At 37.4% G+C, this 14,475-nt stretch overlaps 1 protein-coding gene across 1 annotated transcript; it reads left to right on the top strand.

The window, feature by feature from the left end:
• The first annotated feature begins 7,443 nt into the window (after positions 1 to 7,443).
• mc4r (melanocortin 4 receptor) lies at positions 7,444 to 10,975 on the top strand. The gene has a single exon (XM_015038955.1). The coding sequence runs from the start codon at positions 7,835 to 7,837 to the stop codon at positions 8,822 to 8,824; it is 990 nt and encodes a 329-aa protein (XP_014894441.1). The 5' UTR covers positions 7,444 to 7,834; the 3' UTR covers positions 8,825 to 10,975.
• Positions 10,976 to 14,475: the final 3,500 nt, after the last annotated feature.

Here is a 14,475-nt window from a genome sequence, read left to right as displayed (position 1 = left end):
CATCTGTTCATCCATCCATCCATCCATCCATCCATCCATCCATCCATCCATCCATCCATCCATCCATCCATCCATCTGTTCATCCAGGAAATGTTGGTTATTATAAATTTTGCTGTTTTACTCCTGAAGTTTCTCTCAAGGCATGAATGATGCTAGAAATATGTCAGCAGTGAAACATATTCTGGTAGCTGGAGATTCACTAACCTTATTTTTATCATAAATAATGATTATTTGTGTCAGTCAGATAAAGGTAATAACTGTTAGAGATGCTCAGTTAAAAGATTTTCATGATTCAGCAGAATCTTAAAGCTTCTGTTGAATCGTGAACAAAAATCAAACACCAGAATTTTTTTATGTGACCAAACTCCAAAATTGTATCAAAATTGGATTAAACTGAAAACAAGTCATAACATGAATACAAATGAGTTTTTTCCCCAATTGAAATAAAAAGCTCGATACTTACTTAAAAGACGTTGTAGCAAACAGTTTGTGGCGAATCCTTCCTGCCTGATGTCAGGATGAATTTCTGCTCCTCATCCTCACTCAGCTCTGCCAAACCAGATAACGACAACCTCCTGAGTCACTCAGCCCCAAAGGAGGATCACAAACTGATAACCAGTCCAAGGTAATTACTTAGAAATGTAATAATTGGTGCTTTGTCTCGGCACTAATTACGTTTTAGCCTTGTTAGAATACTAATGATGCTGCAGCTACATACAAATAATGGCAGCCTATCAATCAGGAACACCTGCATGTCCAAAATCTAAAGGTTTAATTACGTCCCGGAGTAACAACCTGTCGTAATACCTGCAGAGGAAGATGCTTTTATTTTAAACAAATGGAACAATCTGGGCTCAGTGTTTCCAGGTAACAGATGCTCAGAAACATCATTTTTCCTGCAGTGTGTCGTCCTGAATGTGTGTTTGAGGTCGAAATGACCAGACTCAATTTGCGTTGGTCAGTTTGTTTTTGCAGTTTGAACAAAGTCTTCATCAGCGAGACGCTGACGAAGACTGCTGAGGCAAAACCGAGTTCAGCTGCAGAAAAAACCAAACAGGAAGCAGGAGATCCACTCAGACGGCATCACACTGCTGGAGCAGGTCAGGCAGGAAGTAGAAAAGCCTGTAAAAGTCGACCCAAATGCTTTTCCTGCTGTTTTCTGAAATGCTCCACACTCGGCCACTTTATCCTCTTCCAGAATAAAAAAATTCAAATCAGTTCCAACCTTTAAATGGCAACTTCTAGTTGGTTATGTTGGTTGTTTAAAATCTAAAAATAAAACCTTTTAAAAGAGTTTTTCCAACTGTATGTTTTCTTACTTTTATGTATGAAATTGTATGAATGTTTGTATTTTGTTTCACAGATTAAAATTAGCATTTTGCTAATTTACAACAACATTGTATGTATATTAATATGCCTGTCCCATTTAAATAAAATTAATCCTTATTCATATGCAAATTTTTAACTACATTTGTTGTAAATAAATAGAAAAATGTTAGATTATTCGTTAGAGTCAATTATTCTAATGATTGATCAATTAGTCGGATGATAAAAGTCTTTTTTATATTAGAAATATGTTAAAAGATACAAATAAAAACTAATTTAATTTATTTTTTAATAAGAAAATTAACATTTTATTGCCTAAAATGCAATAACAGCATTAGTTATGCTACTTGCAGAGTTTTGTCTAAAACGGTTTGATTTTAAAACAAGCTACAATCAAAAACAAATAAAAAAGTCATTTTTCAGAGTCAGTAAATGGTAATTTTATACTAAAGTTTAACAAAACTCTTCATCTTGAACATTTCACTTATAAATTGATTTTATTTTCATAGTTTCCTTTGGCTTTATTGCAGCAGAAAATGCCCTTATTTTCCTCTGAATGTTTTGGTTATTTCCGAATCCATTCCCTGGTCTGAACAGCGGATGTTGTTTCTCTAACTTTGTCAGCCACTTGTTCAGAGAAACGGCGTTTCAATTTGTGTTTCGTTTCCTGAAATCATAGATCAGCAGCGACAGCGCAGCCATGATTTCTGGCCCGACCTGTCAGGAAGAAGCCGGCGAGGTTTCGCTCGCTGCAATCAGGAGACGCTCAGAAACCAAGTGCTGCTTTGAGCCTGTGAGAGGTCAGACATGTTTCTGCTATCAGGAAATGAAAACATCATCCTGAGTCTACAGGAATGTTTCCTCACGTCTCTGCAGCTCCAGTGAAGTGAAATCATTTAGCAAACGTTCAAATTGCTTCTCCTGCTTCCACTCAAAATCGTTTCTTTTTTTTATCTGGGGATTTTTATATTTTATCTTTTTTGCGTTGTGTGCAAACCTTCATGAATCACAGAGGATTTTAGAAGAAGCAGCAGGATTAAATCATGAACTTTATTTCATTGCTTCTGTTTTGCAAGACAAAGATTAACAGCTTTAATGAACTTTAATCTCCTTAAAATCTAAATTAAAATCTGTCAGCGTGTTTTATTATTCAGAACATATTTCACTGCTAAACCTCTTGAGCTGGAAAAAAATATTTATATAGTTTATAAATTAACTTTTTTTAAACAAATTACCTTCCTTTATTCATCCCAAACAAGTATATTTACAAATATTTGATAACACAACAAGATTGGCAAGAGAGGAGATGGAAAATTATCAATTATTTAATCTAAAGCTAATTGATCTTGTAAATATTAAGTGGTTATTTTCTTACCAAACTTGGGTTTTTTATTGCTAAATGTTTCATAATATTCTGAATTGTGATTATTTGTTGTATTAAATACTGACTGAATAAACAGAAAACTTTGGTTTTCTCACATAATTAGACACTTTTATAAAATATAACCCAGGATTCTCGTAGGCTGCTCAACTGAAAAATAAAGATTCATACAGAAGTTTTGTGGTTGAAGGAATGTTAATGCATTAACTCCCAATGTCTCAGACAGCCGTGCTTATTGCCATCATGTTGGGAGCATTTGCTTCCTTGCAAAGGTCTTTCTATGTGGCAAATATTTTAATCCCAAATTCCTGTAACACAGGGTTTAAATAGCAACAATCTGAGGTTGATGAACAATGAATTCAAGGTTTTATTCTTTCTTTACAGGTTTGCCATGGAAACAGATTCAGAAAGGCATTAAAACAGAAATAGCCTTGGTTCGGCTTTTTTGTTTTCATCGTCTGTGAATTGGAAACTGTGACGAGGAAAACGTTTCAGCTTCAACCAAGTCAAAAGTTCCTTAGTATTTATAATAAGAACCAAATATTTTTCTATAGTCTAGCGTAAAAAAACACAATTTTGCAATTGTAGAGTGTCCACTAAATAGGAAAAATAAATTAAATCACACATGAATAAGGTCGTTCACACGATAAGTCATTAAAAATCATGGCAGCAACGAATGTAAACAGATATATTCATCCTCCTACCACTTCCTGTCGTCGTCTTCTGCGTTTCCAGCAGTAGTAACATTCTGCTGTCGGTCATGTGACTCATGTGATGCAAAATAAGTGTTTTCATTGCAGTTTTGCAAAAGTACAAATATTTTGAGATGCCCAAAAAGTGTAAAAACCTTTTACCAAAAGCGTTAGTTTCCATTAAAGCAGATATATTTTCTAACTCTGCATTTAATGGACCAACACAGACCAGACTCAGTTATTCAAATTCAGTTTAACTTCAAACTACCTCAAGGTAAATGAAATGTTATTGTAACTCCTATTAATTCAAACTCTACAAAGACTTATTGCAGTGTTTGTAACGGCCGTGCAGAAGAGGATCAGCTGCTCCGGTCGAACTTCTTGTCTTCCTCTTTGCTTTTTGTACATTCAAAATAATTATAATAAAAAACCAAAAACCACACACTCATGTTTTAAAAGATACATGCAGGAGGAACTGAGACATTACATAAAAGAAAACACAACAATGCTGTTTAGTTCCAGCTTAAAAGACGTTCATCCCAACATGATAGCGAGGAATCGGGATAAAGGAACCAGCAGATGTTTTGAGTTTTGAAGTGGTTTGTTCTGTTTGGAAAAACAACAGCAGCAAAAAGCCTGAGCAGCTTCTGTTTACTTTGATGCATTTATTCTCTTCTCCCGTCTTTGATGATCTGAGTTGTTTCTGAGCAGCAACACGAGTGTCTTGCAGAGAGGAGGGAGAGCCTCTGAAACAGGAGCGCCGCCAGCTGCTGCAGGCCTGACCAGTCAGAAAATCACATCACAAATGGATGTTCAGGTAGAAGTCATGAACAAAATGAGCTGCTGGCTGGTGTTCAGTCAGACATGCTGGGAACGTCCAGTCTAAACGTCAGAGTTTAGGTTTGTCTGATGAATGTAGCATTCTGTAGGTCCAGCAGTACCAGTATCACAGAAATATGAGTTGCAGTGCGTACGGAGGCTTTTTTTGTCTCCATGGTGATACCTTCACCTTAGCAAGAAGATATGATTGATTGAGGCAGCAGCTTATCGTATTCAGGCATCTAGACGCGCTGAAGACTCAAAATTAGAGAATTTAAATGACTTGAATATATTAAGGTTGTTGTCGCCAGACGTTGTCTGAGTGTTTTACAAACTTTCTGTTCCCACTCCTCCTCTTACTTCTGGTGTTCCTCAGGACTTTGTCCTCGGGCCGCTTCTTTTATTATTTATCTTCTCCATCTTGGTTCCATATTTTGCCATTTCAACATTCAGTTCCACTGCTATGCAAATGACATCCTGCTCTAAATCACTCTGCAAATTAGAGTCATCTAAGAAGTGGACAATTTAAACACAGTGATGTGTTGTTTTTTATCTAGATGGGTATTTTGAACGGCACCCAACTAACCAGATCAGTGCACAAACTAGCTACCGTGGAGCTATGTTATAATCTCCAGCTATTTGGAAATAAATCCACCTAATACTTATATTTAACAAATTAAATATACTAAATGCATAGATCTGGGAACTCTTTAGCTAACAACCCTGTTGGTAGCTACCATAGCCAACTGTCATGGCAGTTGCTATAGAGTTGCTATGGCAACAATAACTTAGAGCTAGCTCTCGGCTCATTCTTATTAACTTATGAACAATATAATTACGTTACAACTTTTACTCAATTACAGTATTTGAATTCTACAAAGACAGGTAAGAAACTCGAGACATTTTTCTAAACTCACACAGAAGAAAACCATCCAGTTTATTATTTGTTCCCTTGGGTGAAATGAGTAACAGAGAAACAGGCACATTTTTTTGGGAGCTAAATATATTAGGGAACATCTGGTGATTCACAGAGATCTGATTTAGGCACAAAATAAATGAGATGCCCAGAAGATGAAAAACAAGCAGACATGTCATCTGTGTGCGTCATTGTTCAGCGTCTGAAGACGGAAGAAAACAAGTTTTTTTTAAAAATTATAGAAATATATTAACTTAGAGTCAGACAGTTGTGTTAGGACAGCAGTCAGTATATTTTATGCAAATTTTTTACTCAGAACTAAGAAAATTGCAGATTACATGAAGTAATAATAAAAATGTATCTCAAAATGTTCATTTTTTTTCATATTAAAATTTTTTTATGTTAACTTAGAGATTCACCTACATTTGACTATCAATTTAGAGTTATTTAAATGTTTAATAATAATAAAAATAAAGCTCTTCAAGGCTTTAATTTCCATTTTTGGAAGCTTATTTGGTAGATTTTAAAATTAAAACCTGTTGGCATGACTTCCTCTAAAAACCTAATTTCCTCTGCAGCTTTTTAAAGTGGTTTAATTCTGTATTGCACAAAGACTGACATTTACTGAACACAAAGGGTTAGCGTGATCCGGCAGGTTGCCGTAAAAGCCTTGAACACCTTGTCTTCAGGAGACTTGTTGCTTTTTCACTGCAGTCTGACAGGTTTCTAATTGCTCCTCCAGTCTGTGTCCCTTGAGAACATTAAACAGATTTCTTTAGTGTTTTTAATCCACACACTCATAACCCGGCTCTCTGTAGAGCAGATCTTCAATACAAACAGCAGTAAACATAATGAGATCTGATGGAGTCAGGAGAGGACAGCTGTGGGGGAATAAAGCCCCAAAATGATCAATATTTCATATTTTATTCTTGTAAAGGAGCTCAGTAAAAGGAGAAACCTGTGAGCCTGTTGCTACTCAGTTTGACAAGATCTCCAGACAGAGGGGAGAAATTATAGTTGTTGGGATTTTCAGCATATAGAATAATAGAAAGAAAATGAATTTGTGTTGATCTCAGTTATTGATTCTTCCTCCAACAAATCATATGTGAGGTCAGACACTAATGTGGGACAAGAAGACCTGGCTAGCTAATTGTTCCTGCCCAAATTCATCTCTGATGTGTCAAGTTGTGGAAACCAGGCACAAACTCTGAATCTGTGAAGAGTTCAGTGTTTTGGAAGAGGAAGTGTTTCCCCACAAAGAAGGAAATAGTTCTAATTAGCTCTTTATACCTGAATTAGTCTGTTTTTGTGATGCTATAAACAAAGGGAAATGTATTCTGTTGTTAAACAGACCTTTGGCTTTGAACAAGCTGCTAACCACTTAGCATTAGCTGCTAAGATTCTGGTAAGAGCTGGAATAGAAAGCTGTACCTGTAGTTGTACAGCCGTATTTATTAATAGGTTCTCTTTGTTGCTTTGAAATCTATCCGATATGCATCCAAAATAATTCCACAGATCGGATTTTTTGGGTGGTGAAAAGTTGGATATGGGTCGGATTTATCTGCTGTAAAACATAACCTTTGTTGAGACTCTTCACTGCAAAAACACAAAGTCTTACCAAGTATTTTTCATCTAGTTTCTAGTGCAAATATCTTGGTGCGCTTGAAATAAGACAAAACTAACTTACATGTAACTTTTCAGCAAGAAATAGAAGCTGATTTTAAGTCAAATATTCCTTAATATTAATGAAAAAGTTCTAGTTTCATTGGCAGATTATTTCACTTATAAAATGGAAAAAATGTCTCGTTATAAAAGAAACAGTCTGTGAACGGAACAAGAACTTTTTCATTAATATTAAGGAATTACTGACTTAAAACAAGCTCCTATGTTGCTGAAAAGTTACTTGTAAGTTAGTTTTCTCTTATTTCAAATGTGCAAAGTAATTTGCATTATAAATTAGACCAAAATTAAATGGTAAGATTTTGTGTTTTGGCAGTGGTCACACAGAAATGCATGTTAGTGTAAATTTTTGCTAAGATTAAATTAATAATTCAGTAATTTTCAGAGAACATAACCCAGGTTTATTCCTCCTGTTAGAACTGTTTATATAATAAATAAAAGCAGTGCTGGTTTCTGCACATCACTAATTGAAAATAAGAAAAGCTTCTGCTATAATAATCATAATTCAGCTGCTGAATGATTATTATTTATTCATTCATAAACCAAATTACATTAAATAACAGTTTTACTCTCTTCAGTCCTGAAAAGTTTCAAACATTGCAACAAATTCATTTCAGTGATAAAACCTTGAGTGATGCGTCAGCTCCTCCTACACCTCCCACTTTATCTGTGAGGGTGGGATGGGCTGAGGGTGTGTGTGTGTGTGTGTGTGTGTGTGTGTGTGTGTGTGTGTGTGTGGTACATAAGCAGAGGGAGAGAAAGTGAGACCAGAATAAGACCACAGTGGCTGAGAAGTGATGATCGGTCACACAGCAAGCCGCTGCGCTCTGCCGCTCTGGATCCGACTGATTATTTTTCACCCTTTCATCGTTTCTCCTCCACTTTTCTTCCTCACGTCGTTTCACTGAAACCAGAACAACAGGATTGTTTTTGCTGCTTGAGGAGGAGTTGAAGGATGAAAATGGGAAAAAGAAACAGCTGAGACTTCAGGACTTGCTGTAACAAAGAGAAGAAGTGAAGATGAACTCCACGGCTCAGCAAGGCTTGATCCCAGGCTGCCTGAACCAGAGCCTCTGCTCAGGAACTCTGCCAGAGAAAGACGTTTCCGGAGAGGAGAAGGATTCCTCTGCTGGCTGCTACGAGCAGCTGCTGATTTCCACCGAGGTCTTCCTCACGTTGGGCATCATCAGCCTGCTGGAGAACATCCTGGTGGTCGCCGCCATCATCAAGAACAAGAACCTCCACTCCCCGATGTACTTCTTCATCTGCAGCCTGGCGGTCGCCGACATGCTGGTCAGCGTCTCCAACGCATCAGAGACCATCGTCATAGCGCTGATCAACGGCGGCAGCCTCACCATCCCCGTCACGCTCATCAAAAGCATGGACAACGTGTTTGACTCCATGATCTGCAGCTCTCTGCTCGCCTCCATCTGCAGCTTGCTCGCCATCGCCATCGACCGCTACATCACCATCTTCTACGCCCTGCGGTACCACAACATCGTCACCATCCGGCGGGCGTTGCTGGTCATCGCTGGCATCTGGACGTGCTGCACCGTCTCCGGCATCCTCTTCATCATCTACTCAGAGAGCACCACGGTGCTCATCTGCCTCATCACCATGTTCTTCACCATGCTGGTCCTCATGGCGTCGCTCTACGTTCACATGTTCCTGCTGGCGCGCCTGCACATGAAGCGCATCGCCGCCCTGCCGGGCAACGCGCCCATCCAGCAGCGCGCCAACATGAAGGGCGCCATCACCCTCACCATCCTGCTGGGGGTGTTTGTGGTGTGCTGGGCGCCCTTCTTTCTGCACCTCATCCTGATGATCACCTGCCCCAGGAACCCCTACTGCACCTGCTTCATGTCTCACTTCAACATGTACCTCATCCTCATCATGTGCAACTCCGTCATCGACCCCATCATCTACGCCTTCCGCAGCCAGGAGATGAGGAAGACCTTTAAGGAGATCTTCTGCTGCTCTCAGGCTCTCTGGTGTATTAGCTTTCTGTGAGATGCTCCAGGTATTTAATCTATAATCAGTGTGCAGTGCAGAGCTCCAGGTCTGCAGGATGAGTGGGGTTGATTAGATGGTTGGCTAACCACAGGATTTGTCTGCAGTCCACAATGTTGTGAATCTAAAAGGATGAAGAGCCTGAAATGTCAGTTTTGCAGCTGCACAGATTGAAAATGCTTCGGTGTATGATATATTTAAAGCACATTAGACAGCTAAGAATGAAATAAGACACTAACTTTGCTACAACTGGGATTACTTTGTCTCCATTGGTTTCTTGAACATGGAAGCACTGGGGTACGACTTTATAGCATCAAGATAATAATGTTACTCTTAACTGTAATCATAACATTGTAGGGCAAAAAGGCAAATCATAGCATTGACTTATAAGGTGATTATACCTTATAAGACAACCACAGTATTGCATTATAAAGCGATTATTACATTATAATTATAACTTACCCTTATAAGGTAATCCCGCAATCACAAGTTTGCCTTATAAGGCGAGTTTTTCTCTTTAAATTAATCACACCATTGATTTCTGAGGCAACCATGACAGTGCCATAGAAGGAGGCCTATTGCTTCCTGAGGTTATCCTAGCATTACTGTATATAGCCGTCAAAGACCTTATAAGGCAATGAAAACATTACTGCACATGTCAGTCATGAGGCTAAAGAAAGAAGGATTGTAATTCTGTTTACCAAAGGAGTGAATCTGTGTGTGATGAAGTCTTGTTGCTTTCCAGATGTTTCTGAATGTTTCTACAGCATTATTCATGAAGTTCATCTTAGAGCTAAACCAACATGGAAGCTAATTCTGAAGCGCTATAGCTAAACACAACAAAATACTGCAGATTTACACAACGCTATATTTAGCTTTTCATCACCGAGTCGACCAATCACGGATTGTCACATGGCACATTGTAAGCCAATAGCGTCCCTTCATCGTCGACCAATCACGTCCCGTCCTGTACTCGCTTTTTTTTTTTTTTTCATTTTTGGTCAGCTTTATTCAACTGAAAATTTACAAACCAGCCAAGTAAATTAATGCTTTAAAACTGAATTCAGTTAAAGGAAGCTGGGTGCGCTAAGGGTTTGCTAGTTTAGCAAAGGTGCTAAACGAAACATTACCTCTGCTATTTATAGCGGAGCTAATGTTTTGTGCTAATTATAATGTGACTGTACTAATTGTATTGGGCTAATTAGCACATTAGCAGGTTAGCGGAAGTGTACCCACTGCTTTGATTTCCACTTTTATTTCACAGCACAAATTTCAAGGACAATATTTGTCTCTATCCAGCACAAATCAGCTAAACTTTATTATAAAACTATTTTCTTTTATAGCAGACTTTATTGTTTAATTTAAATCCTCAGGCAAAAAAGTAATGTAATTAAGTTAAAAGTTCTCAAAGAAAATTCAACATTGCACAATACTGAACTAAAAAATAATTTTAAGTATTTGATGGCACCATTCACAGATTCTAACAGGGTAAAAAACAATCTGCACTTTCCCACTGCAGTGAATGCATCAGAATGTTTTCTAAATCTCTCAGGCACATCCGTTTCTGAATAAAAGTGCACATTTTTCTTTATTTCCCAAAGATTTGAATCAATTCTCTTTGAAGCAGCATGACAAATACTGTGATAAAAGTTAAAGCTTGTTTCTCATCTGCGCTCTTGTAAGTTTGTGTAGGTATTTGTGTAAATTTGCACATTTGAGTTATTCACACTGGCACTTTAAGCATGTGGTTATAAATAAGTCTATTTTTCAATGTGTTTGTGTGCAAGGGCAGAGTATAATTAATGTAGGTTTTCTCCATGTGTGTGACCTGCTGCTTTTTTAGATCTTTGCCTTAATGGTGTTGCACTGTGATATAAACAGAAACCGTACTTTAAAGTGTCTCAGTAAAAAAAGATTATGTACAGTTTTGATGTTTTAAGTGTTGCCTTTTTAACATACATCTCTGTAAACTTGAATTGCATTCAAACGCCCACAAAACGCACAACAGAACAGATGTAAACAGGGTGTCTTGTGATCAGCTCTGACATGTGATTCATGCAACTGAAAAACATGTTTTTTGTATTTTTTTTCCATCAGTCCGTACTGTGAATCACTGCTGCTGTGACTTGAATAAATCATAATGCAACCTGAGCCACGGATCTGCCTGTAACGTTACTCTGGTTTTGCACAAAGCTGAGATAAAAATCAACGTTTCCTTCAGTTTGGGAGGAAATCCGACCTTCAGATCGCAAACCATTAAATTATGGCTTCCAGAAATCCCTCCAGGTGATGAATAATCACTTCTTCTTCAGGAGAATTTTATATATTGCAGCTATTCAATCTGATAAAGCCAATTAATTTGGCTCTCAGAAAAGCCTACTTGTTTTTCTTTACGGCCTTGAATGGCACCTGAAAAACCTTCAGTGATGCTTTTAAACAGTGGCAGGAGCAAGAAATGTAATTATTTCCAATGTGAAGAAAATTTCAAATCAGTTTTGGTTGATAGGAAATTAAAAATGCAACATTTTTCTTAGTAGATCAAGAAAGAGGGATGGCAAACATCACCCAGAACTGGAAAAGGTTAATAGGACAATGTCGAGAAAACTGACTTTGTTATATTTCTTTTTCAGCAATAACATAGATGCTAACTAGCTAGCAAGGGAATTTTTGCAGTACATAATACAGATGTCTGCACACGACTCAAATTTATGCCTGACAGAAAAGATGTGTGAGGAAAAAAACTAAAATTTAATACCTGTGATTATCGCATTTAAGGCCAAACTACATTTTTTTACCTGGATTTAAGACATTTTAAGGCCTTAAGTTTAGATACTTGGATTTAAGGCTTTTGAAAGGTGCTGTTGCAGGAGAGGCTGCAAACGACAGCTTTACCTCCTCTTCCTCATCCCTGTAGTCCTACTGCCACCTGCAGAAAAACACCGCCTGGTCAGAAACAACCAATCAGAGCCAGGATGTCTGTCACCGCTCTAGCTGCCAGCATGGCCTATCATAAATGCTAGGTCTTATTAGCATATAGACCAATGACTGCAGATAAACAGTTTAAGTCTGACACAATCACATTTAGCAGCGAGTATGTGAGGTTGATTGGCAGCACTAAGACCCGCCTCCTGGCTCTGATTGGTTGCTTTTGGCATTCTTCAGACGGCAGTAACAGCTCAGGGAAGAGGTGGAGCATGTCGATCTTTTCACAGATTATCCGTCTTACAACAAACTGTCACGACATAGTGACAGTTTTAACAAACATTATCTTACTGTGACTGTTTTGAGATTCATCTGAATGATTTTGATGTATTTTATGTTGAAAACCTTTCATTAGAAGAGTGTTACATTTGTCAAAATATTTTTATATTCTGTACATTCCTCCTTCAGTTTGATTTTGAGTTTAAATCCCCACAGTAATCTACGATATGAGGGATTTGGAGCAGGAGAGCTTTTATCCATATTAATATATTATAATAAGCTGGATGGGTAATCTGAAAGCTTTTACTTGCGAAAGGTGTTTTCTCTTTTCTCTATTAGCTAAGCTGTTTGCATTCGAGGGTCTCTGCTGGGGCTCCGAGAAGAAAACAAATCCATCAGAAAGACACCTGGAACATTAGCGGAAAGAAAATACAAAACTTTGCCCATTTAGACTGAAAGAAATTCCTTGGAGGTCAGAAGCATAAAAGCTCCTCAAGGGGGATAAACAAAACCCTACGCCTCCACTGCAACGGGTTTTACAGTGAGGATGAAGATTTTAATGTTTGTTTTTATCAGGTAGCAGATAAACATCTTTATTCTTTTTATCTCTTACTACATTTACTCGTTTGATTTATCATAAACAGAAAGTGTTTGTTTTCAAGGTTAAAACATGAAGAATAAAGACTTCTTCAGAGCACAAATCTGAAAACTTTGGCTTAAATTTGGTAAAATTGTGACTTATGTGAACCAACAGATGAACATTTATTTAAAGTTGAGTTCATTCTTTACTACATTTGGACAGCAATGTTCACTGTGCTGAAATGCTCTAGTAATATAAAAGTACCTTTAAAGGTTTTTATAAATTTAGGACTAAATTATTCCCACTTAAAATAGATAAAATAAAGAATAGATGTATTCAAGATATTTATGCCATGTGAAGTTGGAGAGAAAAAAATCCAATTGTAATTTTTTCCCAGTTTTCACAAATTCAGAATAATATGTGATAAAATAATAAATATTCTGTAAGTGATAAAAGTATTTTTTTTTTGATAGGTGTGCACATTTATTTTCCAAAATCTGTTTTCACCAATTAAGATCAGACATTTTTTGGGTCGGTAAACAGAGTGAAGAGTGAAATGCCGTAGTAAAAAGGTGTGTAAGCCGTTTGATTAAGGATGTTCAAAGTGGGGAACGGGGGCCCTTTGTGGCCCCTGGACTGATTTTGTTTGGCCCCGTCCCGACCACAATTCGAGAATAAATTGTAAAAATTTAGGACAGAATTACAAAACTAAACTTTTAAATTAAAATCTTCTGACAAAAATGTTACAAACATTTACAAATGATTGTCTTTTCTAAGCTTTGTGGTTGTCATGGTTACTAGGACCACACATACTCGAGGACTTCTACTCTAAAGTCCACCTTGGTGCATCCAAATCTGCTTTTAATTGTTGTATTAAAACTTGACTAAATAGAGAAAGTGTTTTCAAATGAAGAGTGACAAATATCCTGTTTTTATTTTCACTTTATTTTCAGTCAGACTCAAAATAATAAGCAAACTGTTTGCTTGTCATGCCAGTTTATTATTGAATAGGTGAAAAAAAAGCAACATTTTTTGGTGCTTTTAGCGTTTAAAAATGATGATTTTTTTGGCCCGTGACAAAACATTCAAATGTTGTTCATCAATATGGTGTCAGGATTTTAAAATTAGCTAAAAATGACAGATTTGTTGACATCAGTAATTGTAGTTTTGCACTTTTTTCCTAGAAACAATCAAATAAAACAGAATATTCTTAAATGAATCAGTTAAATATAGTATAACATATATAGGACTCTATAAATTATGTTTTCTATGTAAGATCTTTAAAGATATATTAAACAATAGTATTAAAGAGTGAGAATTAAAAAAGTAAAGTCCTTTCTCCTTTTCGGACAGGTATGGTAGCTAAAATGACTGATTCTTATGTGTAAAACATTGCTTTTATGTGTTCTTATTGATTTGTTTAAAAAAAAATAGAGAAATGAAAAAATAACACTCTAGCTGTTGAGTAACTGATGAAACTGAAGTGAGAAACGTAGCAAAGCGTCTAAAAAACGGTCCGATTCTCACGGTTCACCATGTGTTGCCTGCAGCTGTGCAGAAGCAGTGAGCTGCTTCATCTCTGGCTCTTCAGGGTGTCACTTATCAAACAGCATCTTTAAGCCAGGAGTCCTGCTGAATCCTGATGTGCTGGAGAGAAACGCCACGACCGGCGTTATCAGTCAGAGCCTCGCCTCGCCGGCTCCCCGCTCCAAGCAGCCAATGAACCGGCAGATCGGACAAGCAATCACTACCGCGTCGTGGCTCTGCGTTATTCTGTACGCTTGATTTAAGGCTGAAAAATGTATTATTTTTAGGGTATTTCATCGTTTTGTGCTCTGCTGCCTCCGGCTCTGTGAGCTCTTATCAGACG

Source organism: Poecilia latipinna, unplaced genomic scaffold (assembly GCF_001443285.1).
Source record: "Poecilia latipinna isolate Pla-1442-1.1 unplaced genomic scaffold, P_latipinna-1.0 Scaffold458, whole genome shotgun sequence".
Classification (NCBI taxonomy): Eukaryota; Metazoa; Chordata; class Actinopteri; order Cyprinodontiformes; family Poeciliidae; genus Poecilia; species Poecilia latipinna.
The sequence above is the reverse complement of the archived record's forward strand: the minus strand, read 5'-3'. Positions and strand labels throughout refer to the sequence as shown.

Bases quoted from the DNA above. Each gene is read 5' to 3' on its own strand.
- mc4r (XM_015038955.1), top strand. From the start codon at position 7,835: ATGAACTCCACGGCTCAGCAAGGCTTGATCCCAGGCTGCCTGAACCAG.